Source organism: Mytilus galloprovincialis, chromosome 3 (assembly GCF_965363235.1).
Source record: "Mytilus galloprovincialis chromosome 3, xbMytGall1.hap1.1, whole genome shotgun sequence".
Lineage (NCBI taxonomy): Eukaryota > Metazoa > Mollusca > Bivalvia > Mytilida > Mytilidae > Mytilus > Mytilus galloprovincialis.
The window spans coordinates 19,977,556-19,995,341 of NC_134840.1; the positions used below are offsets into that span (position 1 = coordinate 19,977,556).

Genomic DNA, 17,786 nt, shown 5'->3' on the forward strand with positions numbered 1-17,786 from the left:
GACACTGGCATGTTTGTTTTAAAAATGTTTTGTTTTCATTCAATTTATCATGTTGTTGGAATGGTATGGTATGGTAAATAAAGTCATATTCTTGACAAATACATTTTTCTTTCCTAAATTCACGAACTTTAAAAGTCTGAAAGATATATTAAAGGCACAATTGAAATATGAATATTTGGCAGATTAATATTGTCTTTTGAATATCAGAATGTTGTCTCATGGATTTGTGATACATATCTATTTTCGAATTCAAAGGTACAAAGAATTGTTCTTTTTGTGTTTACCTGTAACTGGCAATCCATTATATGAATCTATCGGAAGACGATTATCAGCGGTCAGTTGTAATTTTCCGTCCATTTTACTGCGAATACGGTTGTTTGTAGTAGCATCAACTCCATATAACTGAGAAGCGTCCCACCAGTGCGTATTGATATTTTGATGCGTCTCGTAGTCTTTTGCATCTTTGCAAAATTCAAAATCTCGAGGAAAGTTTTTGCAGATTTTAGTAGTAACTCCTGGTAAACGTGTACAGTTATCTGGTCGAGTTCTGTTAATTTTGATTGCAGTGGTGAAATCTGGATCATCATCTTTTACTGGTACCTCAAAATGTCAGTTTAAAAAGAAAATAAAAATCAGAAATGTGTTTCTGATTATAACATAACATTATTTGTACTTTTAATTAATGATACATTAATGTAATTTTATATTTGTATTGAGCCAAAGGTGTCTTTACCTGCTTTTATCATTTGGTCCACTACCAAACCAATCATGGATCATGAACTGCACCCATCCAGCAATAAGAATGTTTATACTGGTGGCAGGAATAAATTCTTTTCTCTGCATCAATTTTCGGCTTATATCACGTGGATTGGGGTTGTATAAGTTGCAATCATCTTGTACTGTTACATTGAGAGGCACATTTCTTCCTGAAGAAGAAAATGACAATGGAATGTTAACATAACCTGTGACTATTATACTAACGGGACTGGAAACTGATCGATCTGTTAAGATTTCATTGCCCCGATAGCGGATTATTGATTTTTTGTTTTGATTGACATTTTATCGTGTCACGCAGTAAATTAGCATTCGGTACATGTTAACAATTATAGATTTCGGCAAACAAGTCAGCATATATAGATTTGAATTGTTTGCTAAAGCTAGAACTTTAATTGATAGCTTCGATACTTTGGATATGGACAGTAAATTTATCGAAATAATGTCTTGTGAAGATATACAAACGTCTTTGTCATATGCAATTTTTAAATCTTTTCAGAGACGAAAACTATTTAGCACATGAGAATTTATCAAGCAAAAATATTTGATGTTGTTCTATTTATATTTATAAACAGTGATTTTAACTCAAATTATTTAGTCATTTTTGAAAAAACTTTTACTTTTTTGTAAGTTTATCTGTGATAATTAATATTTTTCTATTGTTATGTCTTATTTTTAAAGCTCAGTATGATGATAAGTTTATCTTTTTAAATCTTTTTGAAATTTTTGAATTTGAATTTTTGAACATTTAGACTACAATGACTTGTTTAATGAAGTCTTTTAACTTTTTGATTTTAGACATGTTTGTACATAAGTGTCTCATAAGTCTACATAAGGCTGGATATTTGGTCTTTTTATTTTGTGTTGTTTATGAAATTGTGTATATAATATATATGTCATATATACTATATATATATGTTTGATCAAATATGTGACACTATAATAAAATAAATCATTATTATTATTATTATTATAGAAAAAAAAACAGTTAAAATTGGTGGATTTGAAATAAAGAATAATCATTGAATCAATTAGTTTAAATGCAGAAAATAGATATTGTTTACGAAAAAATATTAGTAAGTAGTCAATATATTAGTGTTGAAAATAAACCCGATATAGTCGAAATGCCGGCACTTTACTCTACCACTAAGGTGTTTGTGAAAAGAATAAATGTGCAATAAAAACAATGCTGACAATCTCAATTCCTAATTAATTCATATAACAAAAGTTACCCTGGTCTCGTGAAAATATAGCCACATAGTTTTGAACTTTTGTAAACTTCGTGTTTAAACCAAAATTTCAATATGGCCGTGCATGGTCAGGTCTACTTTTGTAGTTTTTATTATGGAACCTAGTGTACATATTTTCACGAAGTCATATGCAGACGATGCATTTCGACAAATTGCAAATGAATATATAGACCTCACAGCGAAAAGTATTAATGTTTGCCTGCTTGGGGATTTTAACGCACGAACGGGTAACGACGTTGATTATACAACAATGAATGATAAAGAGAGTCAAACTGAAATTTTTGGGTTTATTGAGAACGATTATGTAGTTTTAGATGAACTTAATATTCCTTTATTAAGACAAAATTTAGATAAGGCGAAAAACAGATATGGAAATCTTTTATTAGAGTTTTGTCGGGCAAACTCACTTTTTATTTTAAATGGGCGAATGGGAGGTAACTCGGGAAATTTTACCTGTCGAAATGCTAGCGTTGTAGATTATGTGATCACATCTGTACATCTGTTGAGATTTGTGTGCAACTTTTTTCTGCACGATTTTTCTGGATTATTTTCTGATGTACACAGTCCTATAACAGTTTCCTTTAAGAACACGTATAAAGAACATTCTGATTCTGGAAATATTTCACAAAACACAAATGAAAAAGATGAAAAAATTAAAAAGTGGAATTGGGATTTACAAAATGATTTTAAAAATAATTTGTCTCAAGAAAGAAAAGACATGATTTTTGAAAGTCTAGATCAAATTTCAAGTGATAATATTGACCAATTGAAGGTTGATACGATTTTTGATGATGTTTGTAAAATTATGCTTGATTCTGCCAGAAATACGTTTGGTATTTTCAAACCAAAGAAACGAAAAAAATTAAAACCAGTAGATAAACCATGGTTTGATGAGGAGTGTAGATTTGCTAGGCAAAATTATAGAAAACTAAAGAGAAATATTTCATCAAAATCATCTGTTCAACATAAACAGAACTTACGACTTACGGAAAAAAAATATAAACAAATTTTAGATAAAAAAAATCAATTTACATAGAAAGAAAATGATGAGTGATATGAAAAATTTAAAATCGAAAAATCCAGGAGAATTCTGGAAATTATTAAACCAAGGGAAAAGAAAACAACAACCTGATATACCTATAGAGTTTCTATTCGATTTTTTTAAAGGTCTAGATGCTGTTGATGTTGACACAGCGACCACAGATTTACCGGGTATTGACCCAGATCAACATGGGTCAAATAATAATGATATAAATCTCCCTATTACAAGGGATGAAATAATATTATGTTTTAGAAAAATGAAAAATAATAAAGCATGTGGTGAAGATAGGGTTATAAATGAATATATAAAATCTACTGTTGATGTTTTTTTACCATTTTATGAAAAAGTGTTTAACATGATATTTGACACAGGTATTATACCTAGCAAATGGTTGATTGGCAATATTAAACCAGTATACAAAAACAAGGGAGATAGACTTAATCCCAAAAATTTTAGACCTATTACTATTCTAAGCTGTATGAGTAAATTATTCACTGCACTTTTGAATGAAAGAATTAAGACATTTGTCGAAAATTTTGATGTATTGAATGAAAGTCAATGTGGTTTTAGATCTGGATATAGTACGACTGACAATTTATTTACTTTGTCGGCTTTTTTTGATATTTTGAAACAAAAGAAAAAAAAGTTATTTGCAGCCTTTATAGATTTCGAAAGAGCTTTTGATACCATTTGGCGTGATGGACTCTGGTTTAAGTTGCTTACTCAACATATAAATGGGAAAATGTATAATGTAATTATACATTTATATGAAAATATAAAATCAAATATTGTATATAACAGTAATGTGTCAGACTATTTTATGTGTAACAAAGGTGTCCGCCAAGGTGAAAACTTATCCCCTATATTATTTGCATTATATTTGAATGACCTAGAACACTTTTTGGAAGACAAAAGCCTGCGGGGGCTTGAGAGTATTTCTGAGGAAATGGAGTCCAAGCTTCAAATTTATCTAAAAATGTTTGTAATCCTTTATGCAGACGACACAGTACTATTGGCAGAAAGTGCTGATGATTTACAGAAACAGCTGGATTCTTTCAGTGAATACTGTAATGTTTGGAAGCTTAAAGTTAACGTCACGAAAACTAAAGTGATGATTTTTTCTAGAGGCAGAATGCCGTCAAAATTGCATTTTGATATAGACGGCACGGACATTGAAATTGTTAAAGAATTTAACTATTTAGGCATATTATTATCTAGAACTGGTAATACTAAAATAGCACAGAAACACTTAGCAGAAAAAGCAACAAAAGCTATGTTTAATGTGTTGAAAGCAGGCCGCATGCATAATCTTTCTATTCAATGTCACTTAGATCTTTTTGATAAAGTTGTGAAACCCATACTTTTGTATGGATGTGAAATTTGGGGGCATGGTAATGTTGAAATTATAGAAAGAATCCATCTGAAATTCTGTAAACTTCTTTTGAAACTGAAAAATTCCACACCTAACTATATGGTATACGGTGAACTTGGTAGATATCCTTTGGACATTGATATTAAAATAAAAATAGTGTCATATTGGTGTAAGTTATTATCCGCTAAAGAGACTAAGCTATCTTCTATCGCATATAGACTATTAAAAACACTATTTACTGTGAATAATGTATGTACATTTTTTGTGAGTAAAGTTAAAAATATTTTGCATGAATGTGGTTTTTCAAATATTTGGATTTCTCAATGTTTTGGTAATGATATATGGTTAAAAAATGCACTTAAGTTGCGATTACAAGACCATTATAAACAGTTGTGGAATACGCAATTACAAGAGTCTACAAAAGCAGTAAATTATAGAATTTTTAAGTTAGAATTGACGTTTGAAAAATATTTTGATATCTTGGATATGCACGAAAGTATTATTTTATGAAGATATAGAACCACAAACCACACACTCCCAATAGAGACAGGGAGGTGGAATAATGTTAATAGAAATGATAGAAAATGTCATCTTTGTAATATTGGTAGTATTGGGGACGAATTACATTATCTGCTAGAATGTCCATTTTTTAACGACAGCAGAAAATTATACCTTGATAAATATTATTTGGCTCGTGTTAATACACTAAAATTTGGAAAACTGATGAGCAAAGTAAACAAAAAGTCAGAGTTAAAAAGATTATGTAAGCTTATAAAGTGTATAAATAAACATGTGGGTCCTCCTGGCTAAAATGTATATTATTTTGAAACCACTGTATTTTATATATGTTTTGTAAATAGATGCACATTCATGTACATAGTTTGCACTCTCTCTGTTCCTATGTATCTGCAATGGTTATGAGAATAAAGATGATGATGCTTAATGCTACCTGAAGACTATAACTAAGCAAAATTAACCCTGATTATAATGAAATATTACACACATAAAAAGGAGTAAGCAATTTTATAGGAACAGTAAAAATTATTTGAGCCGTGCTTGTGGGTACCGGTTATAATGAGAAAGAGATTTTTTCCCCACTTTTCACTATTAAAAGTGACAATAAAAATAGGCAAATCCAAACTTTAACCTATAAATATTATTTTACAACAAACCGAACTTGAGTATATCTTTTCAATCAAAAGTTATAAGAAATTTAATGAATCTTATACTTTTTCCACATTGACGTCCCCACGCCATTTTCATCCGAAAATTTCATTCTTCATATGTTATTTTTTAAACTTAATGCGGGATTTAGTGATAAATAACAACTGTCAAAGATAGAGATAACTGTTATCATTATAGTTATCATGTTTTTATAAAGGATTATCATTTCTAATAACAATAAAATAAAATAACAAATAATTGAAACTATAAATTCAAGGCACGCTGTCACTGTCAAAACAATATGGCGTATCGATAAATAGCGCAGGTAAAGTCTCGTTCTAACGACTGTGATATAGATATTATTACACTGATTGGTGTAACAGTTTCCAGTCCCGTTAGTATAAAAGTCCCAGACATAACCATGCAAACACTTCAAGAATAAATATTTTTTATTCAGAAGCTAAAAGCCTTAACGTCGTCTTAAGGTGGTATGGGTGTCTTCCTCCATCTTGGATTGTAAAAAACAGTGAACCAAAGGTCCATATTTTCTATCAAGTTAGCAAAATTTGATGCAGGAATGCAGATATTTAATATGAATTTTCATTTAAAAGAACCAATTTATAAGAATATAACTTATAAATATTAATATTGTTGCAAAAATTGATTATTTTTGTTTGTTTTTTCTTTTTCTTTTTTAAATTGCCATTTTAAGGGGAGGTAACTCAAAAATAGTGCATTTTCTGAAGGATTCTACATGGAATTTTCCTATTTTGTATTTTAGCCGGAAAAATTGACGGTGACCCTATCTTTTCTTTTGAAATTCTCAAAGCATTGTCTGAAAGCTATCTTTTCCTTAAGTATTTAACAATTCTATCATTTTGTTTAGTTTCTAACCACAAAAAGGTGTTTTTTTCCTGTATAATCCTTACAAAATGTGTCATTTTGTCGCGTCCTGTAGCTTGAGAAAATGCGCGGTGACCTACCATTTTTATTATATATTTCAACATATATCAATAGATACTGCGTTTTGGCAAAGTATGAACAAATTCTATCATTTTTATTTTAGACTCCCATACCACCTTAAAGGGAGAATACGTAATTTGACGGTCTTTCGAGTTTGATTTAAAAAAAAAAAAACTTGTTGAACTGCAACTGAAAAAGTGGTTGATCATACTTTCAGAGATACAACCAATGAAGAATTCGTCAAACAGATCTATAAATGTAAAAAAAAATGTACAGAAAATGCGGCAGGAAAAATTCACTTGAAATTGCTATTTCTCGACAATCCGTCAAAACCTTTTTTTTTAATGATACATGGATTCACAGGATTCTTTCTTTTTTATGATACAAGGATTCGCAGGATTCTTTTTTTTTTTATGATACAAGGATTCACAGGATTCTTTTTTTTTTATGATACAAGGATTCATAGGATTCTTTATTTTTGTCAGTGGAGTTCAGAAACGTCATGACATATTAAGCATTTTAAGCGTTATTTAGGTTTACATTCACATTTAATTAACTATTTACAAAACTTTGAATTTTTGAAATACTAAGGCTTTTCTACTTCAGGAATAGAATACCTTAGCTGCATTTGGCCAAAATTTTAGGAATTTTTGGTCCGCAATGCTCTTTAACTTCGTACTCTATTTGACCTTTATAACTTTTTTTTTATTCGAGCGTCACGGATTAGTCTTTTTTAGACAAAACGTGCGTCTTGCGTAAATAAAAATTTCAATCCTTGTATCTATCATGAGTTTATTCAAATGATTTAAGCTGCAAAAAAGGAATTAATCAAAATTACGTTCACTTAATAGGTATATATATACATATTTATAAAAAAACAACTTCAGACCTGCACATGATAAAATAATTAAGCATTACCGCTCAGACCAACGCGACCGAAATTGTTATAAAACTTAAGTATTGACTGAAAAGTACTTACCGAAACGATAATTACGACTTCCTGTCCCAACATTCTTAAAATCATTACACAGTCCATCAAGACGCCTTTCTTTGTGAAAATATACTGAACAGTTTCTAATTGGTACTTCGAAAGAACCTGAAAGATTGAAACTTATTTTTTTTATTATCCAGTTTTATCTTATTTCTTAGAACACAAAGACAAAACTAAGTGACGCAAATCAATTTCATAATTCTAGTAGAGAGGCGAAAGATACACAAAGAACATAAACTCAGAAGTCGTAAAAAACTTATAAAGCCAAGACAAAAAAACTTAAACGAAAAAACAAAAGAATAAACACGAACCTCACCTTAAACCCAAGGATTTTCTAAGGTGCGAAGGGATGAAGATCCTGTTCCATCAGTGGTATCCATGGCTAATATAAGTACAAACCCTGTGATATGTCTTACTCTGTAGGACACAGGAAAAAGAGTGAGATTGTGGTTACTATTGGGACTATTCTAATCTGTCGTCATCTATGAATCAGAGATTCCATATCCGAAGTTAAAGAGCAATGTTTGCTTCTTCTCATTCTATATATAAGATATCTCTCTTCAATTTTTGAATTTGTCTGTTGTTTTGAAATGTTGAATACCTAAAGGTTTGTTGTTTTAAGGCAACTTATTTGATATTGGTATCCTATACCACAAAGGAAGGTCAAATTTTGTGGATGAAATTTCAAAGGAACATAAAGCAGACATATGATTATTCCGGATTTCCGCCTTTTTTATTTGTCATGGGGTGTTTGTTGAGTGTCCAATTCAATTGGCAATGCTTTTTTCATTTATAAAGTTACTGATGCATTTTGAATTATACACAAAAACAATGTCGTTATCTGCAAAAACTACAACATATGTGTAATGAAGGTAGGACATGTGCTTAGCAACATATGAGGTTTTTTTTAATTTTAGATATTGATGTAATATGTGTATTCGTAGACCCATTCAGTTTAGATTTTTTTTCGATCCTCAATGGTGTTATCGACCTCACAGCCTTTATTCATTCGAAGAGTATTAACATCTTTTTTTTCAGGAAACGAAATTTGTGATGAATTAAAAATTTTACTCATAAAACAAATCTTTAAAATCGTTTACCTGTTCAATTCATTTTGCATAAAATCTAATGATATAAATGTGTTCAATGATAATTTTGGATGGGTACGAGGTTCTAGCTTCACATTAAGTACTCGTCTAGTTAGTACTTTAACGATGCTTATCGAATATAGCTATTTGAAAAAGTGTAACACTTTAAGGGAGTTCGCTTCTCAGTTTCAAAGTAATTAACTTTTCAAAACACTAGTATATATAGATAGGGGATTAATAAAGGAATCCAAAGAGCAAAAATATATATAACTATATAGGTCACCGTGCTTGTTTTTGAGATATTAGCCATTGAAATTTTGGCGGGAAAATATTCTCTCTTGACTTTTCATAGCTTTAATTATTGACAAGTTGAAGTTCTCAAAAACTGTTCAGAAGTAAATTTTATGACTTTTACAGATGGCTTATCAATATACATGTAAAAAATTTACAAAAAGAATTTTTTCAAGGCATTCAAATGGATAAAACGAGAGGATTCCAAAAATCTGACAAAAAAATCTTAAACCTGACAAGCTAGCTTCCTTAATATTGGAAAGCATTAAAGAGGTGGACTGTTTATATTATATTACTCAACTGGGAAATTCTGTTTCACCTGATATATGTTACGTGGAAACTTTTCACTTTTCAATAGGAAGTGCATTCATCCCTTTTTGTGTTTCGGGTTCATTCTTATTATTAAATCAAATGCAGAAAAAAAAAATCAGTTCAATTTGATTGCTTTAAAAAGCTAAAGTATTTCTATGTTTTGATAAAGACTTCTTAATTATATAATTATGAGAACAGAAAGAATAATCATTGAGTAGAAAATCTTAAATAAGCTTACCGATTTTCGGGTCAAAACATCCTCTAGTTGTGTCGTTGTGGTTTTCAGTATAACTGTCTATTAAATTGTTTTCTTGTAACTGACTTTGTGATCGTATTAGCTGGATAACATCATAAGGATAATTGTATTGCCACCAGTTGCTTGGAACTTACAATAAATTAATATGACTTAATCTATGAACAAACAGTAAGGTATTTTCAATTAAGATACTAACTTGTTTCGAATAATTAGAATATTGATGATTGAAATATAATACTATGGCTTGATCTGGTCTTTTTTTCTTTTTTTTTTTACACTGTCAGTTTTATAAAACAAGGATGTGTTCAAAGAACACGGATGCCCCACTTGCACTATCATTTTCCATGTTCAATGGACCGTGAAATTGGGTAAAAAAATCTAATTTGGCATTAAAATTAGAAAGATCATACCATAGGGAACTTATGTACTAAGTTTCAAGTTGATTGAACTTCAACTTCATCAAAAACTACCTTGACCAAAAACTTTATCATGAAACTGGCTCTTCCATTTTCTATGCTCAGTGGACCGTTAAATGGGGGTCAAAAGTTTAATTTGGCTTTAAAATTAGAAAGATCATACCACAAGAAACATGTGTACTAAGTTTCAAGTTGATTTGACTTCAGCTTCACCAAAAACTACCTTGACCAAAAAGTTTAACCTGAAGCGGGACAGACGAACGAACGAACGAACGGACGAACAAACGGACGGACGAACAGACGGACGAACGGAATGACGAACGGATGAACGGACGAACAAACCAGAAAACATAATGCCTCTCTACTACCGTAGGTGGGCATAAAAAATCTGTTTCTGATCACCGACTTATTGCAATATGGATACTATTCACTCTTATTCCACATTTCTACAACTTATCATCAAAATGAAAATAAGATGGTATCATATATGTAACACTAGCATTTAAAATGAACGTAGTATCGATCAACATCTTTTCTCCATTTTGTATCGTGCTACCTACGGGTGGATATGACATCAAAGCGGGATAATTGGCAGTTAACTATGAATTTAGATCAAATTTTTCAAAAAATTTATTATTATTTCTATGTTGTTAATTTTTGGATCGACAGTGGCATCCAGTTTGGAGGACTACCTTTAATAAACAGTCATGGTAAAATGTAATATCTGATTTCACACTATACATTTTAAAACCTTCAAGTCATTTCATCTTCTATAGATCTTTAAAGCAAATAATTTAGGATAAATTTCATGTCCATATTTGAATAAAATCGTATATTCTACTGAGTAATCATTACCTTACCTTTTGGTGTTGTAGTTTGAAGTAACGGGTTTTTGTCTAAAAATAAACCAGCATATAGTACTAAGATACCATTTATCAGTACAATAATGGAATTATTAAAATGTCAATATATAACTTCCATGGTACAATACAGTGACATTTTAGTAATACAACTATAAGAACACTTTTTATTTGGTATTCCTCATTTTATAATTCATTTGATTTACATTTTTTTTATATATATAATTCATTTGATTTCTATTTTTTATATATAATTCATTTGATTTACATTTTTTTTTTATAATTCATTTGATTTACATTTTTTTAATAATTCAATTGATTTTAATTTTCTCTAAATATATATATATATATATATTAACTTTAGACTTATCAAGACAGACGATTCAACTCTTACAATTAAAGTATCTATAGTATTTACTTCAAGGAACAAATGGAATTCTTATTTTTTATTTTGTATTATATCGATTTTTTTCTGCTTTCTACGTTTTTGACAGAAAAGTTATACAAGATAGAATTTATTACTAAACATATTATTAACGGTGTTCTTGTTAATTATCTGTTGGCATGTCCAATGTAAAAATCTTCATTAAAATTGTTTTGCCATACTTGTATTTCTCAATTGTGGCTCATGCAAATGTGTATCATTTTATCAGACATCTGTGTTTTTCAATGCAGATTACTAGTAGTTCGAAACTCCGGGGTTAAGGGCCGTGTTTGCAGGGAAAATTTGCTTTGTGTTAAGATAAAGAAGAGCAATAAAAGCGCATGTATGTAGTGTTTTGTGTGAGGAATTGATAACCATATCCTTTCTTTTCCATTATACTTACAATTACATGTTGGTACATCTGGGTTATCTAAGAAAAACAAAAATGTTTAAAGGACAATATCGATTCAACTGGACAAAACCTATTTTCATTAGCTGTATAAAGAATATTTCATTTGTATTTTCACTTTCTTTTGGCCGAGTGAGTGGGCTAAAATGGCAAAAATACCGAACCCCAAGGAAAATATCAATAGATGTTATTCTTTTACTTATCAATCAATTTATTCGTTCATTTCATTTATACGGAAAAGGTCGATATACATCATAAATTTATCAGTTTTTAGTATATGTTCTGCAATAAAGATAAGTTCGACAAAATCGTTCAAATGAAAGAGGGAAAAAAAGGAAAATAAGTTGGAAAAAACTATGGACCAATTCAATTACATTAGTCGAAAACAGACAAATAACAACTGACCAAAAAAGACCATAAGACAACTGTTCACAAAATATTTTGCAAAAAATGTAGATTAACAACATGAAGATCCTTAAAACGGAAAATAAGTTCTTAATCTATCAATTCAATAATTGGGTTTTCCGTGACGAGTTAAATTCGGATACATCTTTAATGTAAGGAAAACAAACAGAATTGAAATCGCAAACAACAAAGGTTTATACCCTATCTACCGTTTCTAAAAGAAATTTAAAAAGTACAAAATGTAATAAACACACATTTCATTCTTTATATGTATTCCTATGTATTTGCAAAGTTCTATTTCTTTTCTGTATTTTTGTTATTTTACATTTTCATAAAACTTACCGGTTCTGTTTGATGTCTATTGTTTTGAGGCTTATATTAAAGAAGTGACACCGAATTTCGGATGTAGAATGGCATTGTTTTATATAAGTAGTACATTTTTTCTTAAGCCTCAGTATTCAGAATGATTTTTTATCTCTAAATCTTGCGTTGTTCTATTGAGAGAATGTCGGATTGTGTTTTAAAAAACCTAGCTCAATCCAGGTATATGTCCATTTATATCTTGCAATCCCAGAACATTGTCAGTGGTTGTTTTAAACTATATCTTAATGCTATAGGTTTTTTGTGTGTATGTATAGCTAATCTGTGGTAGGCTCTGTTAAACTTATTCTAGTCTTGGTGATCTTGTGTCTATTATTAATGACAACAGGTAAAAATGTTTCTGAAATAGTCATGTCGTTCTGAATGCGTGGAAAGAAATGTTGCCGCAAAATGCACTGTTATACACCAAATGTGTTTCTAGTATATATTGTAGACAGTGTTGCTTGTATTATTCAGGACAAAAATACGGTAAACTTACCTGGATTCTTCTTTCCATTTCCAAAATCTGAAAATTACAAAGTGGCTTTTCATTGTTCTGCTGTTTTTCAAGTTTTACTTTGTCGTAAAAGTACTTTAGAGTATTGTTAAGATCATAAGTTTAGTAGATTTTGACGTATGATAAAATTGAATTGAACTGTTACAATTGTCTGACAGTAAACTAGAGAATTCACAAATTCAAGTCTTCAATCATCGATAATGATAATAAAGCTATTAAACGCACCTGATATTTGATGATGCGTTATGTTAATGAAAATAAATCTTGTTCCAAAATATCTAGTTGTTATTATTAGGAATATCAAATATATGTTATTTCCTGAATCTTATTTGGGATTAGCTCAAACCAAAAATGTGACATTCTTAAAACATTTATAATTTGAAAGTATATACCTATGAAGTCAACATTGTCATTTCCAGGCGCACTAGATCCAACAGACAAACAACCAATTCTTTTAGTAAGCTTCTTTATAATGGATCCGTTGTCATTATTTGGACTATCAGTAATGTCTTCTTTTACTGAAAAAGGTACCAGAACAAGTTTTACCAGTCATCTCCCCTGATTCTCTTCGTTTTCCAGATTTAAATGAAATTATACATTCACATGGTAACTAAATAATGTTGTATGTTGTTTTCTTTATTATTATTTTTTAATTAGAATGATTTCATGCTAACTTATAAATTATAAAGGGATGCCTGAGAATGTACCATACATTGAATAGTCCAATTATTGAGTGTTTACTAGGGCAATATATTTGCCACTATAGATTTGCTGTGTAGAATAATGACGACTGATAGAAACCTTTTTAAAACATATTAGTTCCTTATTTTATATGCGTTTCAAAATTTTTAGAAAAGCAACTTATTTTTAACTGTAGTATTTCTTTAGGTTTTACTTGGGTGCATAACTGAACAATAAAGCAGTTTGGCAAGCAAATGGGCAAAAAAAAATGCCAGTATTTCAAATAGCGGCTTACAAATTCATAATAACACACGAATAAAAAAGTACGTAATTTGCATATTGCAGTCTGTACTAAGAACAGATAGGAGACAATACATACATGTCTCATGAACTTATGTTTGCACTTGTTACATCATGCAGATAACCTAGTAGCCAGACAATTTTTAGCACGTAGATAGTAGCCATTTAAAATTTAAAAAAAAGGTTAAACATATTTATCTTTAAGTACAAATTATGTAAAATATTAGTGCCTGTAATCTTTTCATGACTCTTGTTCCGAGTCCAAGCATCCTGATTGCAACTGAGTCTGTAATAAATCATGAATATTATTATTTAATTCATTCGAAATGTTATTCCCTCAAATGATGAAGGCAAATTTGAATGAAAGGAAAACACTCTGTACCAAGTCAAGAGCATGTCAGTTGTTGTTCATTCGATTGATGTGTGTGAGGTTTTGATTTTGCCAACTGATTAGGGACTTTTCGGTTTTATTAATTTTTACTAAGAGTTCGGTATTTTTGTTGTTTTACTTATTATTCATTTGGTCGCAAGTTATTTATTCCTGATATACAAGCTGCACTATCTACACGAACCAAAGGTGCGACGGACATTTTACTTAGAAATGTGATAGATATAGGAAGATGTGGTGTGAGTGTCAATGAGACAACTCTCCATACAAATAACAATTTAAAAAGTAAACCATTATAGGTTAAAGTACGGCCTTCAACACGGAGCCTTGGCTCACACCGAACAACAAGCTATAAAGGGCCCCAAAATTACTAGTGTAAAACCATTCAAACGGGAAAACCAACGGTCTAGTAGTTGTTTTTCACTTGTTTCGTTGATTGAAATCGTTGACTTTGTCAGTTATTATTGACTTTCCCTGTTTGAATTTGCTTTGAAGATTTGTATTTTTGTTTTAAATTTTTAAACAGTGTACGTCCTTATTTATCTCCTAAAATGTCTTTTAGTTTTCAACAGACTTGCACAAAAAAAAAACTAAGCCTAATTTAATTATTAGACAAAGAAATCTGTAACTTTGTCATTTTGTGAAACAAGTTTTGGATTTTCAAAACTGTTGGCCTCACGCATCACTTTAGAGACATTTATCGTCAAAATGCATCTGGTACATTAAAATTGGTAATGTTGCTGCTATTTCACTTGAAGATATGACTTGTTAATAATATTTTCTTGAAAAACACAAAAGAGTAGACCTATTGGAATGAGTGTCCTTTCGATTAAAATAAGCGACCAACGTATGCTGTTGTTCTTATCAAAAGATAACAAGGCAATCTGCTAAGCTTTGACATTTTTGGAAAATGCAAACCATAATAAAGAACATTGAGTCCACATTTGATAGATTCAAATGGCAAGAGAAACTGCGTATCACATGTTTGTGATTTATTATTTAGTCTAGGTATGAATTATGTATGGAATGATCAAGAGAACACTAATGTTGCATTTGAATATATAAAATGTCGTATAAATGATCAATACTACCAGAACTGGTTTACTACTTTGATACTTTGAACGGTTGTGAAAAATTGTGTTTATATAGAAAATTGAAAAATGAGTTTTGTTTAGAAGATTACTTAAAGTATGATTTTAATAGTAATATACTGACTAGACTGCGTAGTGGAACATTAAAACTAAATATTGAAGTTGGTCGTTTTGACAATATTGTAAGAGAGAATCGTATATGTTTATGCTGTCATATGAATTGTATTGAAAACGAGTACCATTTTGTTCTTGTATGTCCTGCCTTTAGATCATTGAGACTACAGTTTTTACCAAAATATTATTGTTCATGGCCAACTAATAGAAAGCTGTTATTGCTTTTACAGGCTAACTCAAAGAGTCTAACCAAACAATTGTGTAAATTTCTTAATGCGGCATGGAAGTTAAGATCACAAATAATCACTGCATAGCAGTTGTAATTATGTGCTTATTATGACCATATTGTGTTGTTCTCTGTTTGTTTACTGTCATTATTGTAATTGTATATTATGTTATTTTGCTATAGCATTATGTTTGCCTCTGCAATAAAATATATTCATTCATTCATTTATAAAGAAAACAATTGCTTTTTACAACTCGTCTAATATCTTTGCAAACTCAAAACTAAAATGCTAGAAAAATCCAGCCATATGACGTGGTAGTAATTTTTTGATATTATTAAACAATGGTAGGTTCAATTTTAACAATTGGATTTATTCCAGTTTAATTTGGGAGCATTTCTTAACAGTAAAGATGTTTAATGAAAACCGCTACCAATAAATGCCAGTAATTCAAATTCCCAAAAAATGGAAACAACACGTTTAATAATTTATTGCGTCCGAAGCGCTTTTCTGGATTTATCTTCATAAGGAATTTTCGAACGCTCAAAGCCAAACATTTGAAATCCGAAGATGTATAAGTACCGAAAATCGTTGAAGAGCTATATGTCAAAAATACCCAAAATAAACAGACAAATTCATTTAAGGCCAACTTTGCCTAAGGGAGTTGAAACCTTAGTTTCTCAATAATTTCAAAATTCATAAACGGATAATTTTAGAAAAGTTTGTTAAATCATGTCAGTATCGAAGCTGATGATACCCTCGTGGACTGATAGTCCTCCATCAGAGGTATCGACTCAGTGATATGTAATCTTACTGCTGATCATATAAAAATAAAGAATTACCTGATTTGCATGCTGCAGTCTTCACTAAGCAGAGATAGAGGAAAATACACACATGTCTCATGATGTTAAGTTTGCACTGGCTACAATATGCAGATAACCTTTAAGGCCAACCTTTAAGCCCATTTTGCTCACGTAGATAGTATTTCATTGAAAATGCAAAAAGGTCAAACCTATATATCTTGAAGTACGAATTACGTCTGATAGATGTTGGTGCTTGTTACGTCTAAACATCCGGGTTGCAATTGTGGGATTTCCACTTTTATCATATCTTTCGGCTGGTCATGTTTGAACTAGTGACATGAACATCGTCAATACTTCTGTGCAAAATGTGTTAACCAAGGGAAAAAGCCATAATAAATTATCTTGAGAGACAAGATTCAAATATTTAGCCATGGAATTTGACAGACAATGGACTGAACGTGAAAACGAGGACTTAGATACCCTTTTCGAACTGGTTATGGCAGTAATGTCGTTGAAACGAGTTAAAATTAAGAAAACGTAATGGATCTATGAACACTCATGATCTATTTAATAGAAAAAGAATTACCAACTTATAAACACATATCTTTTAAGAAGGGGATAAATCAAAGAAGTCAGCATTATTCTTTAACTTCACGCTCCCTAAACACTCCGAATTTTATAGACTGTTATGAACTCATCTGTGCCTTCGAATTAGAAATAAAAGATACCACAGGGACAATTTTCGGTCTAATATCTTGACTTGTATAAATAAAGGCAACAGTAGTATACCGCTGTTCAAACTCATAAATCCACCTTGATATTAATGCTTGAGTTCGCACTGTGTCAATACAAGCTTACAGTCAGTTGTAAAAGCTTAGTTATTCTTCAAATAACCAACGTTTATACAAACATCTTGTTTCAGGGAGGGATAAATCGTACTTAAAATAAAATAATATTCCGATTTTGTAAAAAAAAAATAATATATATGAAACTGGCAATATCAAGATCATATTTGTTACGTTTCGAGGATATATCTATCAACAAACATTCCCATGGGAACTAACAATTACTGTGTCCTCTTTTTGTAGAATTGTTCCATTATTCATATGAGGAAGACGTCATTCATGTTTTTTTCTAAAGAAGAATGAAAAAAAGTTAACAATATCCTTTAACTTCATGTTTCGCTATATATATGATGTCCTTTCTCTAATAAATTCAAATTTTGGTGGCTTTGTTGAATGCATATATATATATCAATCTTTCCTCATTTCTTAACTTACATCTAGCAATC

General features: G+C 30.4%; 2 protein-coding genes across 4 annotated transcripts in view; both read right to left on the minus strand.

Moving 5' to 3' along the window:
- Window positions 1–16,703, minus strand: part of LOC143067365 (uncharacterized) — a 34,732-nt gene extending 18,029 nt beyond the window's left edge. The window contains exons 1-9 of one of the 3 annotated variants that reach the window (XM_076240562.1): window positions 16,535–16,703; window positions 13,287–13,412; window positions 12,877–12,903; window positions 11,607–11,633; window positions 10,780–10,815; window positions 9,486–9,632; window positions 7,545–7,661; window positions 734–926; window positions 285–610 (exon numbers count right to left, since the gene is read on the minus strand). In XM_076240562.1, coding sequence (XP_076096677.1) covers window positions 285–610; window positions 734–926; window positions 7,545–7,661; window positions 9,486–9,632; window positions 10,780–10,815; window positions 11,607–11,633; window positions 12,877–12,903; window positions 13,287–13,412; window positions 16,535–16,595 — 1,060 coding nt within the window. In that variant the 5' untranslated portion in view covers window positions 16,596–16,703. The remainder of the gene's footprint in view (window positions 1–284; window positions 611–733; window positions 927–7,544; window positions 7,662–9,485; window positions 9,633–10,779; window positions 10,816–11,606; window positions 11,634–12,876; window positions 12,904–13,286; window positions 13,413–16,534) is intronic. The other 2 variants (XM_076240559.1, XM_076240560.1) reach the window with 2 other exon arrangements.
- LOC143067366 (uncharacterized) overlaps window positions 1–17,786 on the minus strand; it is a 189,443-nt gene that overhangs the window by 100,224 nt on the left and 71,433 nt on the right. The gene's annotated exons all lie outside the window — the stretch shown is intronic.